At 47.4% G+C, this 23925-nt stretch overlaps 1 protein-coding gene across 1 annotated transcript; it reads left to right on the forward strand.

Annotated features, from left to right (window-relative positions):
* Positions 1-959: 959 nt before the first annotated feature.
* On the forward strand, positions 960-23925 carry LOC128848957 (fractalkine-like). Its single transcript, XM_054049268.1, has 3 exons — positions 960-1171; positions 16162-16285; positions 18656-23925. Exons 1-3 carry the CDS (start codon positions 1096-1098, stop codon positions 20163-20165), a joined length of 1710 nt encoding a protein of 569 aa, XP_053905243.1. The 5' UTR covers positions 960-1095; the 3' UTR covers positions 20166-23925.

Below are 23925 nucleotides of genomic sequence, written 5' to 3' on the forward strand. Positions count from 1 at the left end.
TGAGTTCTAGAGCAGATATTAGATGGCAGTTGAGCTTTTGTAAACCTAAAGTGCTCCGCCCCCCCCACCAGCCTCAGTGATAACCACTGTGTGAGTGGGTTACTCGACCCCACAGCAGAGGTTAAGGTTTCCAGCTTGCCGGAGTAACAAACCACAGCAGCAGTGGTGCTGAGGTTTCCACTGCCACGTGGCAAGGTTTCAGTGCTTAGTCTGACCAAAAAAATCCCTCAGAATCTGCATCAAAGCTGCCCTTTCTTTGCTGGCCTTCAGGGAGGGAATGGAATAAAGACATGGGAACCGGAGAGGGGAGAATCATGGCGAGAGAATTGGGAGAGGCGGGGGGCGGGGAAGCGTTTTGCTCAGATCTAAACATTCCATTTGAGCCTCATTAGAACGGTGCCGCTCAGTTTGTCATTTATCTGATGTGACCCAGCAGGGTAGGGCTGGGCAGGGCCCTGGAGAGAGCAGCAAATCCATCCCGGCAGGCTGAGGCGGGACCAGGTAAACCTGACCTAGCCCATCCCTGACAGATGTTTGTCCAACCTCCAATGACGGGGATTCCACCCACAACACTCCGCTTTCCTCTGACATTTGAAATGAGGATAGCAAGCAGAGAGCAAGGACGAGCTGGTCTGCTTCAGATTAATGACACTGGGCCACGGGGTCACTTGTAAATTAACTCGGCTCCTTCGGCTGCCGTGGAGCCCTGTCCGTTTATACCAACTATTTCTACCCGCATCGTTCACCAGCTCCTGTTTTGATAGTGCCGTGCTACCTTCTGTATAAGGAAAAGGTTTTTACGTAATTGACACACTGGGAAATTCCCGGAACCGACCCACATTCCGAGCACTGGTTTTCCCCTCCTCCTTTGTCACGGGACAGGAGTGGGGGTGGTAAATCCAGCCTGCACACACACATAAAATCAAAATTGAAACCACATATTCAATAAAGGCTGGGCACCGCACCATGCCTCTAGTCCTTGGAACGCTGCTGCTGCTGTGTCCAGATCTAAGAGGGAGCCAAGCCTAATACTGGGAAATCCCTGCCTGCTTAACAGCCGCCCTCTTGCTGCCACCGGCCCCTGATCACTGGAAGATGAAGGGCACGTCTATCGCTTCTTTCTTGCTGCTGGCACTGGCGGTGCCCTGGAATGTGGAAAACCGAGTCGAAGGTGAGCTGCTTTGAAATAGAAAGAGCTGAAGGAAAGGCTGGGTTTCCTGGGATGGTGGGAAGGAACTGCAGTTGAAGTTGATTAATGGTACTGCTCTGCGGTGTTATTTCAGAAAGCAAAGATTCCTTTAAGGAAGGAACAGGCCCCGTGTCCTGGGTATGAGGCATAACCTGCCCAGCAAAGAAAGCCAAACAAGCCCGGGCTACAGTTTGTTTTCTGAGTCAGGTGAAGGAAAGAGAAAGTCTCAGGATTAGTCAGATACACAAACACCGAGCGTCAGAGCTACACGCAGAGTCAGACACACAGTGTATCAGATCTTCACCCAGAGGCAGACAAAAAAAAAAAATGTTTAGACAAGGCTTGTAATGTGTCAAAGTTAGACTCAGGACTCATAGTTTGTCAGACCACTCTGTTTTATTAGCACAGCGCTCTGCTAATACATTCAGATAATGTGAGCCTCCATGCAAGATTCAAACAGTCTTATTTATACAGATAAAAGGGTGTAAACTAAACAAAGGGACAGAGAGAGCAAAATTGTAAAATATGCATGGAGCACAATATGGATATCCTGCTTCCTTGTTAACTCTTATCGATCTAAGACTAATGCTTCACCAATTGCCCTTAAGTGGCAAGTTAAGCAGTTAATGTCTGCCCACCTGGCTTGCAGCATTTCTCATTTCTACTTAAAGGTACATACAGCATTCTTTAATTCATTCTATTTCTTTAATATAATTCATTTCACTTTCACAATCCCTCCTTTTGGTCAAGCTTACATAAAGACCAACAATTACTGGGTTCCACATATTAACAGTTCTTTATCTCTTCGTTCATCAGTGATATTTAACACCATCATATTAGCACTCTGTTTTGGGGCAGTCACCTGGGTGGCATACCGTACACAATTCTGGATACAACAGGAGATTAACTGAAAACATACAAAAATCATTAGGATTCCACACAGGATAGTCAGGGCTCCCTGAAACAACCAGTTTCCTATGCCTAGGGTTACCATATTTCAGCGAGCAAAAAAGAGGACGGGAGGAGCCCCGCCCTAGCCCCACCCCTGCCCCTCCCACTTCCCGCCCCCCCTGACCTCCCAACCCTCCCCCCGTTCCTTGTCCCCTGACTACCCCCTCCTGGGACCCCTGCCCCTAACTGCCCCCCAGGACTATCTAAGCCTCCCTGCCTCTTGTCCCCTGACTGCCCCAACCTTTATCCACACCCCCACCCCCAGACAGACCCCTGGGACTCCCACACCCCATCCAACCACTCCCCACCCCCTGACAGCCCCCCCCCAGAACTCCCAACCCATCTAAACCCCTCTGCTCCCTGTCCCCTGACTGCTCCGATCCCTCTCCGCACTCCTGCCCCCTGACAGCTCCCCCCCAGAACTCCCAGCCCCCTACCCCCCCCGCTCCTTGTCCCCTGACTGCCCCCTCCTGGGACCCCTGCTCCTAACTGCCCTCCAGAACCCCACCCCCTACCTAAGACTCCCTGTTCCTTGTCCCCTAACTGCCCCCTCCTAAGACCCCCCCCCAACTGCCCACCAGGACCCTACCCCCTACCTGTACCCTGACTGCCCAAAACTTTCTCCACTCCCCCCCAAAAGCCCCCCCCGTTTCTTGACTGCCCCCTCCAGAACCTCCCTGCCCCTTCTCCTGCCCCCCTTACCCTGCTGCTCAGAACAGGGTGTTGGGCTCTGTGCGAGCCGGACACGTGGCTGAGCTCCCCAGCACAACAAAACCCGGTCCCTGGCCCTGCACAACAAAACCCGGTCCGAGGTCCGGACCGGGTTGCAGGGGAGAGCTGCCCTTGTATCAGCACAAAGTGCTCTCGCTCCCGTTTTGCTACGCTGCATGGCAGAAACCGCTCCCAGTTGCAAAAGGGGAGGGCTGCACTTTGTGCTGAGACACTTGCTCAGAATGCAGGGCGGAGCTCCTCTCCAGCTGCTCCGGAGTCCAGCCCGGGACTTTCCTGCAGCCCTCCCAGCCGCTCACTCTGCTGTGCCGGGGGAGGGGGAAATCCCGGACATTGTGAGTGCTTTACAAATTCCCCCCGGACGCTATTTTTAGCACAAAAAGGAGGACATGTCCGGGTAAATCCGGACGAATGGTAACCCTACCTATGCCAGAGAAATTGAATAGGTTACTTAGCCACTTCCATAAAGAACTTGGCTCTTCATGGGGAAGAGATGCAATTTGTTCTAAGTGACTAGCGCGATCTATTACCTCATTGGTGTCGTCAGGTATGAACACACAACATTCTTTTCCAATGAGAGCACAGGTCCCTCCTTTGGCCGCCAGCACTATGTCCAGTGCCTGGCGGTTTTGGAGGGCCATCTGTCGGATCGCCCCTGTTTCTTTGGCCAGGGTCTTTAAACTCTCTCCGGTTTCATTTGCCATTATTTCAACTACTGCTTGTAACCTTAGGAGCCTTTTTGCATGGTGTATTACTCCCCCAAGTGGGATAAGGGAACCGCCAATGGCCTCTTCCTAGGTCAAGGGGCTTATGTTATTTACATACCATTGGGCATCTGAAAAGTCCCTTCTTCGCCTGAAATTACGAAGGCGTTCTCGTGGGAAGGACCCCAGCACTCGGAATTGTGGGAAGAGTCGAGCGGGATAACAGATACCTGACCAGTTAGCTGGTAACACAGTATAAGCTTTGGTCCCACAAACCCAATGATGGCCTATTAAGGCTGGGAAGGGTCGGTTGCACCCATTTGTCACATAGGTGCCTACAAAGGAGGAGTAATATCCTCCGAAGGGCACAGGGTGATTCTCCTTACGAGGAGTGGTGTTATTTGCATGGCATTGAAAGATTGTATTGTTTTCACTAAGGTTACTGTAGGGGGAACATGAGATTGATTTTTCTGTTTGATCCCAGGTCGAGAAAAAATTCATATCCCCATACCTGGCCCACCACTCTTTAGTTTTGTTCGAATAATCCCATACACCATTGGCCACAATATGCTGAAGGCAATGACTTTTTCCCAGATCCAGCCCTGTCCCATTACACACCCAACACCAATGACCTTTTCCCTCCACCACTCTTATCCATTTAGATACAATTATTCCCACTGCTTCCCAAGTGTCATTATTGTTCCATGTTTTGTTAAACGGATGAAGTCCTCCAGTGAGGTCTGGGGAATTGAGTGGGATTGCCAGGACAGGAACACCAGCTTGAGAGTGGGCTGGGATGTGGCTGCAGACCCAGCAATTAGAAATATTAAGAGTCTGAGCTATCCACACTTGCTGCTGGATAAAAGAATTGTCACTGTGAACTCCCCAGACCTTAAGACACCAGCAGCCAAGGAACAGGCGCCACCAGAGGCTCATGTTGGAGGCAAGGCCCTTCGGTTCTGACAACCTCAACTGAGGGAACCACAGTCACGGTTTTACATCCACCAGGCAGCAGGCGCTAGGCTCACTACTGCTTCTTTTTGGGCCTTGCTTTAGGTCCTCGTCTGTTTCTGGCAACCCTTACGAGAGCGTAGATGGTAAGGTATTGCAGGCTGTTCCTCTACGTCTTCTTCTGGAGTCAAAATTGACTCTGCGTGGTCCTGAGGTGATTGGTTTGCTGGGGGGTGCCTTCGTACACTGCGAAGCATGTATGCACGCTGTGATGTGATAGTTTAACAGCCATCTGGATAGTAAGCAGTACCTGATGATTCTTTGATGTCCTTTAAGTCTCTTTACTTCTTCTTCCTTGACTCTGGCTATAACAATGGCCTTCACACCTTATCTTTTCCTGATGCATACATTCCTTATTCACACAGATTGAGAACACAAACAGTAGTATTTTATATGGAGCAAAAAGTCATTGCAAATTAAACCTTGCTAAGTTTTACAATCAATAACCAAGACAATTTACATTGAGACCCAGGCCTTCAATGTTCCTCTAATCTACTTAACATAGACACACTAGAGAATCCTGTTTCTTACTTACTAAACCTTAAAACAAAGAAATGTATATTTAACTAGAGGCCTATTCTGTAATACATATAGGAAACCATAGTAGACATTATAACTTATTCTAAAACAAAAGGGTGACCATAATCAGTCATAAGGATTGTTCTGGTCTGTCATTCCTTTCTGCTATTCAAAAAGGGTGGCTGACAGGGATGAAATCAAATCATACATTAATTCTTATGGGACATTATAAAATCCTGCTCCTACATATCCCCCTTTTGACACTAAGATTATTAATCGCCAGTGTCACTTCTTATTTAGTCCATGTAATAGAAAATACTGGGAGGTGATTTGGGCCTGTGGCTCTAGCTTTGCATACATTTGTTTTATCCAACAGCACATTTTAAATGTTACAATTAAACACATACAATTGAAAATCAAAACCAATTAGGGTTAGTAACATTAGTACGCCAGTAGTTGTGGGAGACCATTCAGAAAATATATTATACCAATGGTAAGCTGTTATGTCTTTCTGCAGTGGCAATTCTTAACATGTTGCCATTTGCATGTATAATATGAATGGTTCGGTTTCCCACATTGCCCTTTTGTTTGTTTTAGGAACTGTTACCTTTTTACCTTTTGTAAACACATTACTTACATTACATTTACATTTGTCTATTGGAAGGTTGCTAACACTTCCATTCTTTTAAAACACTTTTCTCCCCAAGAATTAACACATACACATAGTCCATTATACAGTACTTTGGTGTCATTATTCATTTTATCCCACATACAGGATCCTAGGGAGATGTCTTCACTACAGGGCTTTGGAGCAACAGGCATGGATAACCATACCCACTTTTATTTGTTTCTTATTAGGTTGTCCTGTAGCTGATATTAGCTTTTTCTGAAAGACAAAAATAACATTTTTCTACCCCTTTTGGGGTGGCATTTATTATTGCTTAAAATATTCCTTTCTTTTACAAATACCCTTGCTGATTGCAGGCAAAACAAGAGGAATTACCTCCATATTTTCCTGTCTTTTTGTTCTATAGGCAGGCCAGGTTTTAATGGCTTCTATCTTTTAAGAGTTATGGGGAAATGATCCCACTGTTCAGTCATTAAATCCATGAGGTGGTGTACCTCAGTTTTCCCTTTACAGAGACCAAGGTTACAATGTCTTTCCTGCTGTATTAATCTTTAAGTTTGTTCACAGGTAACAGCTGAAAAGCATCATTACCATAAAGGATTTTCTTTCCCCCCAAATCATACACACTATACATTGTTACAGGGGTACTTATTAACATTACATTTATTTTAATTAAAGGTATCTTGTTATACTGTGCCTTTTATTTAGACAATTTGTTTGCTGACCAGGTATGTTCTTTATCTGCAACTTCTTTGTGCTGGTAGTTCTCTCACTTCCTTTATCAGTTAGATAATTTGCATCCACACAGGCTCGGCTTTTGGATTCAAAACCATTAGCAGAGCTCAGAGACTCTGTCTTAAAAGGAACACAATTAACTTTTACCAGAGTTTTGATTACTTTTAACTCTTGCTTCCAAAACACACACAGATCTGAAAAAGAAAACACAGTCTATTGTGGCTCCTTTGGAGCCCTAATAGGATTTTAATTAAGTAGCATGTTTCGTTTGCATTTCTTTTACCCCCTCTATAATACACACTGCACACGTCTGCACATTCCTTCTATACTTTAACTTTTAAAACATTTGCCATATTAATTTTTACATAAGGTGTAACTGTTTCTTTTGTTCTTACAGAGTTTTATGTACCCTTATCAAAGTGACAGTCTGATTACACAGAGCCATTTTAAGGCTCAGTGTTTCTAACATTTCTTCTTTTTGTTTTGTGCACCTCAGCCCTGCTGTTGCTTCAGAGGGGCACTGTCTTTATTCTTTTACTACAGCTTTCATTTGCTATTTTGTTACAAAAACAAACAAACAAACAGAATCCAGAATCTCTCCCTATTTTTCTGATTTTGACTGTCCTGCTGCAGTCATGACTTGGTCTTTATTTGAAAACATTTAAATTTTGTAAAGAATCAAGTTACCCCTTAAGGGTTAAATACCAAATCTCAAAGTCACCAACACTGATTACCTGTGTCTGGCAAAAAGGTCTGTCAGTTTTGCAACTTTGAATTAAAGAGTCAAATGGATTTTTAGTGGCATTATAAACAAAACCAAACCAATTTATCTTAAACTTACAAAACAGGAGTTTTACAAACCTCACATATTCCCACAGACAGACAGATACATACACATTTTCTCTCCCTTAACATCCCTCTTACACTGCTTTGTTTTTACATAGCTGTACATAGATTACATTACGTTTATACATTTGGGGCAGTTAAGTTCCAATAGAACCCCCCCCCCCCATGTTCTTTTAGCAAATTTGACTCAATTGTCCATAGTCAAATGATTTTAATTAGATAGTCTCTTTACCTGGATTATTTACAGACATTCCTCTGGAAAAGGGCCCATTTTTCCTTTAGAATGGCTGCAAAGAAACCAAGAATTCTTTTAACAAGATCCTTTTTAACATTTTCACAAAGTTTAACTGTTTAATTCTCTCCAGCCTCTGTAGAGTTAACTTTTCACTCTTTCCTTAAATCACTTGTTTATTAGTGTTTATTTTCCACTTAGGAAGGAAAAATCAATTTCACACATACAGAATGGGAAGAGACTGTCTAGGAAGGAGTATGGCAGAAAGGGATCTAGGGGTTATAGTGGACCACAAGCTAAATATGAGTCAACAGTGTGATGCTGTTGCAAAAAAAGCAAACATGATTCTGGGATGCATTAACAGGTGTGTTGTGAGCAAGACACGAGAAGTCATTCTTCCGCTCTACTCTGCTCTGGTTAGGCCTCAGCTGGAGTATTGTGTCCAGTTCTGGGCACCACATTTTAAAAAAGATGTGGAGAAATTGGAAAGGGTCCAAAGAAGAGCAACAAGAATGATTAAAGGTCTTGAGAACATGACCTATGAAGGAAGGCTGAAAGAACTGGGTTTGTTTAGTTTGGAAAAGAGAAGACTGAGAGGGGACATGATAGCAGTTTTCAGGTATATAAAAGGGTGTCATAAGGAGGAGGGAGAGAACTTGTTCACCTTAGCCTCTAAGGATAGAACAGGAAGCAATGGGTTTAAACTGCAGCAAGGGAGGTCTAGGTTGGACATTAGGAAAAAGTTCCTAACTGTCAGGGTGGTTAAACACTGGAACAAATTGCCTAGGGAGGTTGTGGAATCTCCATCTCTGGAGATATTTAAGAGTAGGTTAGATAAATGTCTATCAGGGATGGTCTAGACAGTATTTGGTCCTGCCATGTGGGCAGGGGACTGGACTCGATGACCTCTCGAGGTCCCTTCCAGTTCTAGAATCTATGAATCTATGAATCTTTCCCAAAATGACACCTTTATCAACTCAGATTTCACCCTTGTAAGTATTGTTCCAGGGGTTCATACTTGCACTTACTCCTGACACTATGCCCTTAGGGCTTCCAACCTGGTTTTTTTTGTTGTTTTTTTTTAGTTTCTTTATCTGTTGCTTGCCTGCTTGTCTGGGCCCAATCCTGCTTTTTCCAATGAACCATTTTTGTGAGTGATATTGTGGTCATTTCACAATTTTGAAAGAAATGCTTAAGGAAAGGGACCAGGAAGGGTGGGGGCTAGTTGAGGAGCCCACCCTCCTTGCTGAATTGGTAATGGAACATTAAAGAATCAGTTTCTGAGGCAGACAACGAAGGGGAACAGAACAAGGGGCATTTTATCCTTTTTACAATGAGAGGGGAGTATGAAGGGAGTTGGGATCGATCCGGGGTTGTTGTTTTTTTTTGGTCAGAGAACAGGGTGAAGGGGAGCGCTCAGACTGGTGGTGGGAGAGGAGGCTTTTAATAAAGCTTTTAATTTATTATTTGAATATTTGAGAGAGGTGAGTTTTGATTTTGTCCACCTACGATTTGCCTCTTCCCACCACTGCATGAAACAATTAACCTCTCCTTTAGCCAATTTAGTTTTAGGCTGGCCGAGTTTTTTTTTTTTTTTAAGATGTCCACTCGGTCCTTGTTCCAAGGTTTTAACAGTGGCCACTGAGTTTTGGGATCTCCCTGAATTAGCCTAGACCATTTTTCTAGAAATTTACAGGAGTCCGGACCCTTCCTAAAACTGAGCCGGTGTTCCTTTAGGGAACTGTCCCGACTTAGTCGTCTGGTTACCAATACAGGAGGACTTTACACACACCAATCACACAAGAAGGAAATTCGGGTTCGTCAGAGCGATGCCCGGTGCAACACACAAAAGGAGCCCACAGGCTACTGACTCAATCGCCCTTGCTTTCACACCAAGGGTTTTACCCAAGGTGCGGTGCGGCTGCGATTGTGCAGATTTCACTCACTCAGACCGCGGGGACAGGAACCCCTTGGTCGGCCGATCCCCGGATGGAGATGGCACCCAGACTCAAACACTCCACAGGAGGACGGATAGACACAGAGACAGGACAGTCCTCAGTCCGGACAAAACACAGAAATAATTACCTGACCAGATTCCTGATGTCAGATCCTGGGATCCCTACCAGAACAGAGTGGGAACCAACAGGTTCGATGGCGTAGACCTCACTGTGGTCGTGCACCCTTCCGTTCAGGAGGAGGACCGCTCGGGCCAAATGCCCAGGTGCCGGCTACCACGGTCATCCTACAAAAACGGTCAGGAATCACACGGCCCCAGTGAAGACGGTTGCCATCTCGGTGGAACCTCCAAATTGTCAAAGTTAGACTCAGGACTCATAGTTTGTCAGACCACTCTGTTTTATTAGCACAGCGCTCTGCTAATACATTCAGATAATGTGAGCCTCCATGCAAGATTCAAACAGTCTTATTTATACAGATAAAAGGGTGTAAACTAAACAAAGGGACAGAGAGAGCAAAATTGTAAAATATGCATGGAGCACAATATGCATAACCTGCTTCCTTGTTAACTCTTATCGATCTCTAAGACTAATGCTTCACCAATTGCCCTTAAGTGGCAAGTTAAGCAGTTAATGTCTGCTTTCCTGCCCCCCTGGCTTGCAGCATTTCTCATTTCTACTTAAAGATACATACAGCATTCTTTAATTCATTCTATTTCTTTAATATAATTCATTTCACTTTCACAAATGTTAAACAGAAACTTTAAAAAAAAGTAGCTGATAGATTGGCTAGAGCAGTGGTTTTCAAACTTTTTTTCTGGTGACCCAGTTGAAGAAAATTGTTGATGCCCACGACCCAACGGAGCTGGGGATGAGGGGTTTGGAGTGCAGGAGGGGGCTCAGGGCTGGGGTTGGGGTATGGGAGGGGGTGCAGGCTCTTGGATGGGGTTGGGGATGAGGGGTTTGGGGTGCAGGAGGTGGCTCTGGGTTGGGGGCTCAGGGCTGGGGTAGGGGGTTGGGGTGTGGGAGGGGCTCAGGACTGGGGTAGGGGGTTGGGGTATGGGAGGGGGTCAGGGCTCTGGAGTGGGGCCAAGGATGAGGGATTTGGGGTGCAGGAGGGGGCTCCAATTTTGGTGGGGGCTCAGGGCTGGGGCAGGGGGTCGGGACGCGGACTTACCTCGGGTGACTCCCAGTCAGCGGTGCAGTGGGCGTGCTAAGGCAGGCTTCCTGTCAGTTCTGGCACCGCAGACTGCGCTGAGCACCAGAAGCGGCCAGCAGAAGGTCCGTCTCCTAGGTGGAGGCGCGCAAGCGGCTGTGTGTGGGTCTCGCCCGCATGCGCTGCCCCCCAGCTCCCAGTGGCCCCCCCGCCTAGGAGTCGGACCTGCTGCTGGCTGCTTCCGGGGTGCAGCACGGTGTCAGAACAGGTAGGGACTAGCCCGCCTTAGCTTGGCAGCCCCGCTGACGGGACTTTTAACGGCTCGGTGAGCAGTGCTGACCAGCCCCGCCGCGACCCAGTGCCTGACATTCCACGACCCAGTCCTGGGTCACGACCCGCAGTTTGAACACCACTGGGCTAGATATGCAGATCTACCCTAGGCAAGAACAGGTGTGCCTCTGGGTGCCTAGATAGCACGCACCTAGGCACACACGTAATTAGGGATAACTGGTCCTCTGGACATTCAGTTGGCACAGTGGTGGGCACAGCCATGGTGCATGTGCACAGGCTCATGGTAAAGCCTTGTACTTGTGCATCCCAGGGGCTGAAAATGTGGCCCATTATCTGCATAAGAATATTACAGGACAGTAAGGTGATATGTGACATGGAGGCTGGTGACATCTGAATGTGGGTATGAGTCGAATCTATCTAACATACAAACATTAACATGGATTGAATGTGCACACACAGTCCTATAACTGCCTGCCTCTCTCCATGGTGGGACACTCCGTTAGAAATGAATCAGGCTGAAGCCAATAGCAATCTATAGAAATGTAATAGGTTTGAAGAGGCAGAGTTCTCCGCTGGGTTCAAGGCTGGTTTCCTTGAGGAACCTTCTTGAAGAAGTGCGTTGCTACGTATCACACAACAAGGGTCATCAGAGACAGTCCTAACTCAACAGGAATGGAGCCTAAACTTTTACCGGTGGCCCCCACAGAAGAGCTGGTATAGAGACTGAGAAATAACAGGACCCTCAGAATCCTTGGCTGCATATAATGATACATACTAGACTATTACTTTCGCTGTTCTTCTTAGGATGGCAAAATCTGTGTCCTGCTAGAAGTAGCAGGGATCTCTGTGATACTCCTCATAGAGGCATTTCAATAAAGGGTAATTTTATGGGCTCTAGCTAGGATTTAACAGGGAGATTTATCTAAACCAGTGATTCTGAGCTATTCTCTTTTCCATCCCAAGACCCCCCGACCCAACTAATTGGGACCCCAGCTAGCGATAGGGCCTGCCCAAGGCAAGGTGGTCATGACCTCCAGGTTGGGAACCTATAGTCTGAACCACTCTATGGCGTTCTATAGCAGGGGTAGATTTCTCTACTCAATCAATAAGACACTTCAAAAATCCTATAGAAAGTTTCTCATGTTCTATTGAATTCTGCAGAACTGTTCCATAAGGCTTTATCCAGTTGCTTTGAGTTTTGTTTTGCTTTAGTTATTTTTAAACCTTCCATCATCTTGATCTCCCCCTTTTCTCACGATGCAACTTCTGTCCTTCTTGCTTCCTTCTTGGCCATAATTGTGCTGCCCAGGGCCAGCTGGCAGTGGTAGAAGACTGTACTGTGTCTGACTTCCCTTGTGAAGTCTCCAGTCAAGATGTTTATGATCAGCGAGAGGAGCAAGCTGCCAAGTAGGGATGTGGGCTGTGGTAAGAACTTGTCCAAAGCTGGGAGATGTCAGCGCCAGGGTTTTTGCTTGGCCCGTTGCAGAGACGAGCCAGTATAGAATCAGATCCGCACTTTCCCCAAAGTTCACAGAAGGGGAAGGTTCAGATCTGGGGGGTGGGTCAGGCCTGTTTCTACTTATGATAAAAGAATGGCTCAGATTCTGGTCCCCCATTGCTCAGGGGGTGTATAAGGGCCGTGAAAGGCTACAGTGGCCCCAGAGAGGATTCCATTGGCACAGGGGGTATGGGAGGGGGTCAGGGCTCTGGGGTGGGGCTGCGGATGAGGGGTTTGGGGTGCAGGAGGGGGCTCAGGGCTGGGGTAGGGGGTTGGGGTATGGGAGGGGGTCAGGGGTGGGGCTGGGGATGAGGGGCTTGGGGTGCAGGAGGGGGCTCTGGGTTGGGGGGCTCAGGACTGGGGTAGGGGGTTGGGGTGCGGGAGAGGGTCAGGGCTCTGGGCTGGGGGTGCAAGTTCTGGGGTGGGGCTGGGGATGAGGGGTTTGGAATGCAGGAAGGGGCTCCAGGGCTGGGGCAGGGGGTCAGGGCGCGGACTTTCCTCAGGTGGCTCCCGGTCAGCGGTGCAGCCAGGGTGCAGAGGCCGGCTTCCTGCCAGTTCTGGCACCGCAGACTGCGCTGCGCCCCAGAAGCGGCCAGCAGCAGGTCCAGCTCCTAGGCGGAGGTGCGCAAGTGGTTCTCCGTGGGTCTCACCCGCGTGCTCTCCGTGGGTCTCACCTGCGTGCTCTGTCCCCCAGCTCCCAGTGGCCTCCCCGCCTAGGAGCTGGACCTGCTGCTGGCCACTTACAGACCCCAGCGGAGGGACCTGCCAGGAGCCGGCCCAGGAGGGGTTGGGAAGGGGTGGGGTTGTAGCACTTGGAATTGTGGGGGTCCAGGCTCAGGATGGAGTCCGAGCTCTGGGACCCCACCAGGGGAAGGGTCCAAGGGCCTCAGCTCCAGTCCAAGCCAATTTTTAGCCCTGCAGCCGGAGCCTCAGTCGGCTGATCCAGGCCAGCCACAGGGTCTTTCATTCCACTGCAGACATACCTCACTGGCTACGGGTCAGACTCTGCCCTCCCCCCACCTTGCTCAGTGAGTAATCCTCTCGCTTGCCAAAGGTCACTCGCTGAGGTCGCAGAATGTGGTCCTTGATGTTGAAGGTCTGATGACTCTATTGCACTTACTACAGCAAATATTTGTATAACTTCCTTGAAATGGGAAAAAAACAGACACCCCAGCCTAGTCCACTTAGTGCTGCTCATGAAGGAAGACTATTTGGCCTAGTCTGTAATTCATTAACTAATTCACAGGAACGAACAGAGAACTCAGGAAAAAAATACCATAAGGAAGTTATGGGGTGGAAGCAATGATTTAAATTGATCTAAAAGTAGCATGGAAGACATGCCAGTCCAAACAAGCTCTAACTCCAAGGCACACAGGAAAGAATGTAATGTTTGATTGTGCAACCTCTGCTTATGTTGGACGGCAAGTAGCCTCCGTGACATCGATGGGCTTGCTTGCAGGAATAAAGTCTACCCAATGTGCGGAAGGACTGCACCATTTGGCCCGTATTGAGCAAGATGCTACTTTTGCCGAATGATGTTTTCAGTAGCCATGTTTTAGAAAGGCTACCCGTGAGGTGTCTATGGCTCTCATGTTACTATCTAAGCACGGGCAATAATTATGAGAAAACTCATAGAAGGTCTCCAAAGGTGTTTCCTTTGCACCTTTCCCCAGATTCCAGGAGGTGCTCAGCGACTGAGAGGATCCCCACACGGCAGCTGGGAAGGTGCTTCCTCGCTCGGGTAGGCGTGTAGTCAGAGTGGCACGAACACCTTCTCAGGCGAGTACAAGTCTGCCCAACCCCGGGGATATGTACTCGGCCACCGCAGCTATTTTTAGCACGCTATTTTTAGCACGCTACCTGCAGCGGAGCTAGCGCCTGTCCAGCTACCCCCTCGAGGAAGCACCGCAGACATATGCTCTATGGCGACAGGCACCTATGCAAAAACCCTACGTTAAGAGACAAGGGGGTGGACTTTATTTGTATGGGAGCCATTGCTGGGGAAAAGGCTATGTACAGGATCGGCTGCATTAGAGCAGGCTTACCTCATCCTGCCCCATCAATGATAATGCCTCAGCCCTGACCTGTAGAGCCGCTCGTCCTCCGCGCCCTTTGTGCTGAGAGTGCCAACAAAGGGGCCAATGAACGACCGCGGCAGCAGTTGCTTTTGTGACAAAGATTCGAGCCACTAGGAACTGGACTGAGACCCATTGATTTGTTTCACAAATGCCACGAAACAGACGCAGTGGGGGAGGTGATAGCTTTTATTGGACCAGCTTCTGTTGGTGAGAGAGACAAGCGTTGGAGCTTACACAGAGCTCTTCTGCAGGGCTGGGAAAGTGTCACAGCTAAATACAAGGCGGAACAGAGTGTTTAGCGTAAGTAGTTACCGCATAGCTCAGGGGATCATTCAAGGTGAAGTGGCCCGTTAATACTACTCCAGTCAGAGGGAGGAAAAGGGGGAGGGGGAGGTGATTGTTAGTAAGCTATAGATTGTTGTAATAATCCGTAAATCCAGTGTCTCTATGCCAGGGGTGGGAAAACTACAGCCCGGGGGCTGCATCTGGCCCGTCGGACCCCTCAAGCATCACTATCCCGCTCCGGCACTCCTGTCTGGGAGCGGGGGCTTGCCCCACTTCGGCGCTCCAGCCAGGGAGTGGGGTCGGGGGCTTGTCCCGCTCCGCCCACCCAGCTCTCCTGCATGATGCGCGTGAGGACACTTGTGTTACTCCAGCTGTCCAACCCAAACACGCCTCATGCACCATCAGTGCCTGGAAGGTGTAAGCCCAGGTGCCGGCTACTTATTGGCTTAGGTGACTTTCCTGCCACCCATAGGCGACTCGATTGTGGGCTGTCGGGACCTACCTGGGAGGAGATTTCTGAGACCAGGGGGCTGGTGAATCTCAGTGAGTTCTTATGACTGGAAGCTGATGCCCGACAAATCCAGGCTAGAGAGAGGGCCCAGTTTTTTCACAGTGCATGCAATCTTGTAAAACAGCAGTTTGATTTTGAAACAAACTTGTGTTGTCCCTGTTGGAACATGGCGTGTTAATTTCGTGAGCATTCATGGCCCGCCATAAAATTTCCATACCCAGATGTGGCCCTCAGACCAAAAAGTTCGCCCACCCCTGCTCTATTTAGGCCAAGAGTTTTAGTGTCTCATGTAGTTCTGAATTTAAGCTCCCAGGCTAATCTTTTGAAAGTGCTGTGCAGGTTTCCTGTGAGGCTGAGGACACGCTATGTCTGAGCTCGTTGTGAGAAGTGTTCACACACAGGTGATGGGGTGTTTTTGTCCTTTATCATTTTCCTGTATGAGTTCATTTGGGAGCGTGGTGATTGTCTGGTTTTACCCACATAGTTGCTATCGGGGCATTTAGCGACGATGCCGTTCAGATTTGAACTGCGGCTCCACAAGCAAGAGTCTCTGTGCATTCGCCATCCATCCCGAGCCCACTGAGGGCTTTTCTTTAAGGATGTCTCAAGAATCGTTTGTTTTCACATGCTTTTGCTGCTAGGGTCTGCCCCTACATTCTTACAGCATTCACTTAGCCCTGATGAGAACATGCTTGGAATTGTTTTCACTGATGCAGGGCGCTTCCTTTTAAGGTTGCCAAATTTGAAAGCAGGCTTTTCCTTTCTCCACGCAGGAGAGCTCCTTTCGTTGCATCCAGAGCACGAGCTGATACTTATGTTGATTTTTTTTTTTTTTTGCCTTAGGACAACCCAAAGCACCTGTGAAATGCAAAAAATTATGCACCGAATTTTCACAAAAAAGAATACCCCAGAAGCTGTTGAAGACCTATAGGAAGACAGAACCATCATGTCCTAAAGCCGCTATCATGTAAGTACTTTTCTACCATGTGGTCCTCTTCATAATCGATTCAATTAATGTGCAACTCTGAGAATAAATGGGCCAAAATCCTGCAAAGGGCCTCCTTTTGGTGCAAAACGCATTCTGGAAACTGCCCACAGGCCCCAGCTGGACTCAGGGCCCCGTTGTGCTAGGTGCTGTACACACACATAGTGAGGTAGGCCCTTCCCTGAAACAGTTCACAGGCTAAATACACAAGACAGACAAAGGGCAGAAGAAAGGAAAGATCGTGAGGACTGTTTTACAGATGGGGACCAAGGGACATTAAGGCCTTGTCCACACTTACAGTGCTGCTGCAGCACCACTGGAGCGCTTAGTGAAGACGTTGCCTATGTCGACAGGAGAGCTCCTCCCCTTCCCGGAGAGGTGGTAGCTATGTTGACGCGAGAAGCCCTCCCGTCGACCGTGCTGTCTACACCAGCAGTTATGTCGGTATCACTGCGTCGCTCAGGGGTGTGGATTTTCCTTGGGCAATGTAGTTATACGGACATGAATGGGTAGTGTGTAGACCAAGCCTAAGGGTTTTGGCCCAGGTTCTACAGGAAGCCTGTGGCAGAATCAGGACCTGAAGAGTAGGCCTCTGCCTTAAGCACAAGTCCAGCCTTCCACTCTGGGAGCCCCCGGGAACTCATTAATTCATTTTAAACAAACCTGACAATTGCTACATCTGGTTTTAATTTATAAACACTTTACACAGTTACCAGAAATTCAGCCCTGGAGAAAAGGCTGGGGAAATATGTCACACATTTTTAATAGTTTACTTAGCCCGGGCCAAATTCAGCCCTGGTTTTAAGTAGGTGCAACTCTCCAAATTTGTTACAGATTTGGGGCCAGATCCTCAGCTGATGTAAACTGGCATAGCTCTATTGACATGGGCGAGACTAGAGCATGATCGAGTGGATCGGGTACCAGGCTGGGAGTCATGAGTAGAGCTGCTCAGAAAATATTTTTGCTCTCTTCCCCGCCCCCCAGGGAAAATGTGGATTTTTTGGATGGAAAATTGGAAATCAGAAATTTTTGGCAAAAACCTTTCAGCTGAAAATATGAAATTCTTGATTTAAAACTGATACCTTGGTGCCTCATGGTAACTGTAGTCTGGGGGCTTCAAGCTCCAGGGCCACCCAGAGGATTCAGGGGGCCTGGGGCAAAGCAATTTCGGGGGCCCCGTCAATAAAAAAAAAGGTGCAATACTATAGAATACTATATTCTCGTGGGGCCGCTGCGGGGCCTGGGGTCTGGGGCAAATTGCCCTAATTGCCCCCCCCTCTGGGCGGCCCTGTCAAGGTCCCATTTTCCTCAATGACCTGGGCTCCCTGGATGGACTACATCTCCCATGTTGCATTATGGTCTCCTCCTCTTGATGCAGCACGTCATAGAAGTCCCTGGTTGTAGTGCCTCATGGGAGATGTAGTCTAGCTGGGGAACCCGGCCCCGGGAGGTGGAGGGAAGGGGAATGAGGCAGTCAGGATATAACTCCCATGAGGCACCATGGCAGAATTTCCAAATCACAGCATTTCCATTTTGGTTTCCAGCTGAAAAATCTGGGCATTCGTTTTTTTTTGTTTTTGTTTTTTTGGGTTTTTTTTCTGGACGAAAAGTCAAACATTTCCCGGGAAAGCGGACACTTTTTCTTAAAAATTGCATTGAGTCAAAAACCTACCAGCTCTAGTCAGGAAGCTGAGTTCTGTTCCCTGTCTGTCTTTCCCCTCTCGCTGTTTATCTGCTCTGTCTGTTAGATTGTAAATGTTCTGGGCCAGGGGCCGTCTCTAGTTATGTACACGTAGCACAACAGAGGCCTGAGCTCAGTAGGGGCCTGTAGGTGCTAAATAATAAATAACAATCTGGTGTCAGTGAGGCACAAACATGGAGCCCCATGATGCCATATTTGCAGCCACTTTACAGAGCAGAATTGTACTTTCAGAGTTAGTCTGGCCCTGCTCCCATTGCAGTGGGTGGCAAAATTCCCTTCGGTTTCTATGGGAACGGGATCCAACCCTATATGTGATTACACAGTCAGCCCCTCTTAACTTCATTACAGCATCCTCAGGTGAAAATCGGGTCAACTGCCCTATTTCAAAATAGTTACTTTAACAATGAACAGGAAAAAGAAAGTCTATCCTCAGGAAATTATTCATCACATCAAATACCAACTGATTAGATTTCTATCTCCTGCACACCAGAACATGGCTATATTTAACTTCCAGAAGTCATTGGGAAAATAGAATGTCTCTAGCTTCTGCCAAAGTAGCACGAGCTTCCTCATGGCTGCTTTTATCTAGGCTTTGCATATCTCTTCCTTTCTGTTTCTTGTGATTGTTGCTGTTTCTGGTCTCTCTTCAGATTTGTCACTCAGAAGAATAAAGAGTTCTGTGCAGATCCAGAGGCGAGCTGGGTGAAGGAAGCAGTCCGACAGCTAAACCAAGCAAGTGCCCCTCTGAATCTGCCACTTTCAAGCACCGTCACTTCTGCAGTTGTGGGAAAAGGGCCAGGCGTTTTTCACAGACTCGTTGGTGATACTGTCTCTAAACCAACACAGCCCAGTGTTCCGGCCAATCCCATTCACGGGGCTGGCACACCAGGTTCTACAAAATCCTCCTCTGCATTACAAGAGACTGTTACTCCATCTACTATCCACCCTGAGCCTGTTGTCAATGGCAGCGAAGTTTCCATAAAATCTATTACAACGCCAGCAGCTGACGTACCAGACAGCACTTCCAGCAGATTTCATTCAGTTCCCACCCCTGTCATGAAAAGCTCTGAGAGTTTCGTAGAATCTAGAAACAAGTCCACAGGATCTATCAGTCCAACAACTGATATATCTGGCACAGCTCCCAGGAGATTTAATTCAGATCCCACCCCTATCATCAAAGGGTTTGAGAGTCCCATACGACCTACATACAATTCTGTAGGCTCTACTAGGAATCAAACAGCTGATGGACTTGCCAGTGCTCCCAGTAGATTTATTTCAGATGCTCCATCCATTGTAAATGGTCGTGCGATTGCCAAGTTATCACCTACGTTCTTGACAACACCTTCTCTACTAGAATCTGTTCCCAGCAAGCCTATTATAGGCCTTGCATCTATGGGGCAAGTGATTGAGAACTCTACCATGAAACCCACAGCTGTTCTAAAAGGAAGTGATGCCACCCAGGGATCCACTCCACACCCCACATCTCCTGGAGGAGAAAGTAGTTCTGTCAGTCCCAACAGTGGTGATGAAAGAGATGCTGTTAGTGACTCTACGGCTGATGCTCGCACAGGTAGCTACTTATCTCCTTTAGGAAAGAAAGATCCTCCTCACTCTTTTCCTGAATCTGTTTCACCTACAGAAATGTCAGTCCTTTCCTTCAAAAGCCTCATGAAACCCACAGCTGTTCTAAAAAGAAGTGATGCTACCCAGGGATCCACTCCACACCCCACATCTCCTGGAGGAGAAAGTAGTTCTGTCAGTGGTGGTGAAAGAGATGCTGTTAGTGACTCTACGGCTGATGCTCGCACAGGTAGCTACTTATCTCCTTTAGGAAAGAAAGATCTTCCTTGCTGTTTTCCTGAATCCGTTTCACCTACAGAAACGTCAGTCCTTTCCTTCAAAAGCTTCCCACTTCAGAACAGAGCAGAGGGGCCTTCAGATGGTCCCTTGGTGTCCAGCATTTTGCCTGCATCCCGAACCCACATCCTCAGACTTGCTTTGCTGGCGAGCGTTCTGGGGATTTGCAGTGCCGCCGTATGGATGTATATGTATTTAAAGGTCAAAGGCTGCTCTGGAGACTCCACTAAAGAAACGGTACAAGGCTTGCTCTTTAATCAGCAGGGCTCTCGAACTAATGAATACGCTATGGAAGTCATCTGAATCCTTCATGGCACGGACTTGGGTTCCTACCGCTAGTAGGTGGACTCTAGGACATTACTCTAACTGGGAGCAGGGAGGCTAAACCTGGCACTAATCAGATTTATACTGGACTAAGCCAAAAAACAGTGCCAGGCAAATGGGCCAAGGAAACTCACAGCTTCTGAGTGGAATGCCAAAAAACACCCAGGGAGCCAAGGGTGACGTTTTAGGAATGAGTTCCTTGGCTTTTATCTTGCATCATTATATGCAAAGGTAACAGCAGTTATAGAGCAGCTGGTTGCCAGTCGGTGCCAAAGGCATGTTTCTGAACGGGTATTGGAATAGTTCCATTCCGGCACTATCCAGCTAAAAACCCAACCAAGCTGCTTTCAAGCTGAACGTTACGCCACCTCGATCCTCTCCCTGCCTGAAGAGTGTGGTCCCAAACTTTGCATTTGTTACCCCTCTGCTGGTTCACTCCCTGCACTCTGGATCCCCATGTGGTGCCATTCTGTTCCGATTCTGTTTGAGTGATACCTGAGTTGTCACTCAACTGGTTGCTGGTTGTTCCAGTCTTCAAGGGCCAACCATGCCACTAACTGTTACCAGACCTAACCACTTTGAGTCCAGTTTTCCAATGTGGCTGCCTAAAGTTAGGCCTCTGAATCCAGATTTAGGCAGCTAAACCCCCACCTGAGGCAACTAAGAATCAGCACTTAGTAGGGTGACCAGATGTCCCGATTTTACAGGGACAGTCCCTGGGACTTTATCTTATATAGGTGCCTATTATCCCCCACCCCCTGTCCCGATTTTTCACACTTGCTGTCTGGTTACTCTAGCACTTAGTGACCTAATTTTCACAGAATGTTGAGCACCTGCAACTTGACACCTGTGAAAAATCAGACCAGGGTTGGCTAAAACAAGAATTAAGGTGTCTAACTATGGATTCAGGGGACTAACTTTAAACACCCACATTGAAACACTGGACTCATTGCTAATCAAATCTCTCCTCCAGCTGTGGTCCCTGGACCTAACCAGTTCCTAGCACAGATGTGATGTTACAGAACAAAGACATACTGTTGTATATATAAAAAAGAGCCATTGTGATACCGGGAAACAGAAGAAGCCACCAGACATCAAACATCTAGTGATTTTTCTTTTCACTTGGAACCAACGTGGAGTCTGATTGGTGAGCCGTTCTGTTTGACAGTTACAAAAGACAATGAATGGGTAGTTTACTTTCAGAGCGCTGAGTAACTACCAGTAATACATTTGGACTTAGGAGGATAGAAACTACTCTGCTGGAACAGACCAACGGTCCATCTAGTCTAGTATTTTGTCTCTGGCAGTGGCCAACACTGGCTGATTCAGAGGAAGGTGTAACACTCCTACACTAATGCACCTCTGTCTCTATCTGTCCATACAATCATAGAATGTCAGGGTTGGAGGGGACCTCAGAAGGTCATCTAGTCCAATCTCCTGCTCAAAGCAGGACCAATCCCCAGACAGATTTTTGCCCCAGATCCCTAAGTGGCCCCCTCAAGGACTGAACTCACAACCCTGGGTTTAGCAGGCCAATGCTCAAACCAGTGAGCTATCCCTCCCTCTCAGGCTTATATAGAGCATCTATCACCATGGTATTAATGCATTGTAAAGCTACTAGGCAACAGATTTTTATGCAAATGGTTATTGATTTTATACAGCTAGACATTACAGAATCTAAGTCCTGTGGGCCAAATCCTGAAGGTCCCTTACTAAATTTTTATTGTCCTCACTCAGGACAAATTTCCATTGACCCCAGTAGGACTTTTGCCTGGGTAAGAAATCGTCAGGATATGGGCCACTGTAGCAACACACACATATATATCACTAATCCAGTGCTGCGCTTATTGGCTTCAATGTGATCAGGATTGGAGCTCCAAAATATAAAGGTGCGCACGGAAAAAAAAAAGTAAAACATGTATAATATAACCTAAGACACATAAAATGCAGTTGCTTTATCTGAGTAATACACTAAGTACATACAAACAGTAGAACAAGCTAACCACAGCTGATTCTGTACTCAACTTCTAGGAAAGAAAGATAGACAAGGCATAGGTGCTGAGGTTACCCCAATTAGGAACCAGCAGACACACTGTATGGGAACTCTGACCCCGAAGCTGGGCTGATGGGTTTCATCCCAACAATATTTGTTTTTGATTGAGATCCAGTTCCCTTCCCCTTGGGTGTTGGTTTTGTAAAGGGGGCTGGAGGTAACTTGGTACGAGGGATTCAGAGTGTGATCAGATATGGTGTATACTTGAGTTTTCTGTGTGAAATTCAGCCCTGTGCAGAGGGCCGGCACCCAATGACTAATGCATTACTTTAGCCTATTTGGAAGTACATAGGCCTTCATGCACGGGGGTGAATTTAGCCCTATGGGAATAGTAACCCATAGCTTGTCAGAATGATGTACAAAGGATAGTCCTTTAAATACAAAATTTAGCCTATTATTTTTATAGTACCTATCTTTAGAAATGTAATGCAAATGCAGGGTGCAGGCTACTGATCTCCTAACCCGTCCCTTGTTCGTGAACATTAGCAATGCCTGGGACTGATTGATGTCTTCGGTACAAAACTGTGTCCTCTTGGTGTCCTAGCAAGGAGGGTTCTAGCAATGATCATGGACTTCATCACAGAATAGCTGGAGTTCGATACTGCAGGAAGGAGGACTGGTGACTGAGCAGCTATTGTCTTCCCTCTTCCCACTAAGCCAGTTCTGGACTAATGACCCAGGCGGCCGTTAAGGGGCACTTTGATGTTAGACCTGCAGACCTAAAACTGAAGTCTGGGCCACTGAAAGATCCCATGACACTTTTTGTGAGAGAAGAGGCTTTAGTTCCAGTGTCCTGGCCCAATGCCATCTCAGAGAGTTAGATTCTGCCCCCTACATTCCTCCTGCGGTTGTTTATAAAGGGCATTCTTCTGCTCGAATGGCTATTCCTCCTTTCTTGATCAAAACTGTTATGGTGCCTTGGGGTGGGTGGCGAAAAGCTGGCACCTTCCATTTCAGTGGTGGGTGCAGTGACCCTTAGATGTGGTCTGCACAGGGCAGGAGCAACCCTAATGCCTCTAGCAGTAGGGTAGTTGTGGAGCAGGTGGGGCATGGATGCCCTCCAGCACCATGCTCCAGCCACTTGGCCCTGCCCTCTTATCCAGTCCACACTTACCCAGACAGAGTTGATTGCCCCTGGCTGTAATCAGTGTCATTTTTACGCTCAGGGCTGCAAGCATCCATATTGTGTAGGATAAGGCAGCTAGGGAGTTCTTGGGACAGCTGACTGGCCAGTGTGTTGGTGGAACTTTGGAATTACTTTCAGCTAATAACGGGCCAGTACGTTTTTTAAACAGTTGCAGTTTCTTAGCAAATGCAAGCTCACATTGGGCCCAATCCGCCGCCACTGAAATCAGAGGCGAATTTTGCCATTGACTTTTACTGGTGCAGGTTTGGGCTTATTATTTCTTTAAAAAATCCTGCACAATGGTCATGTTGGCAGAGTGCGGGAGGACTGACTGTCCAGGGTGGACCTTTGTTATATTGGGGTGATGTGGCTGGAAACTGGATTTCAATTGCATGCTCTGTAGTATTTAAAGTGTTATTTAATTTAAAGCACAAGGTGAAAAGGATTGGCACGTGCTAAGATGTAGTATTGTACCTGGTAAATGTATTGTATTCTGTTTTGTATTTTCATAAAAAAAAACCCAATAAAATTCTATGACAAAAGTCAATGTCTTCATCAAA

Source organism: Malaclemys terrapin, chromosome 14, assembly GCF_027887155.1.
Source record: "Malaclemys terrapin pileata isolate rMalTer1 chromosome 14, rMalTer1.hap1, whole genome shotgun sequence".
NCBI classification, from domain to species: Eukaryota; Metazoa; Chordata; order Testudines; family Emydidae; genus Malaclemys; species Malaclemys terrapin.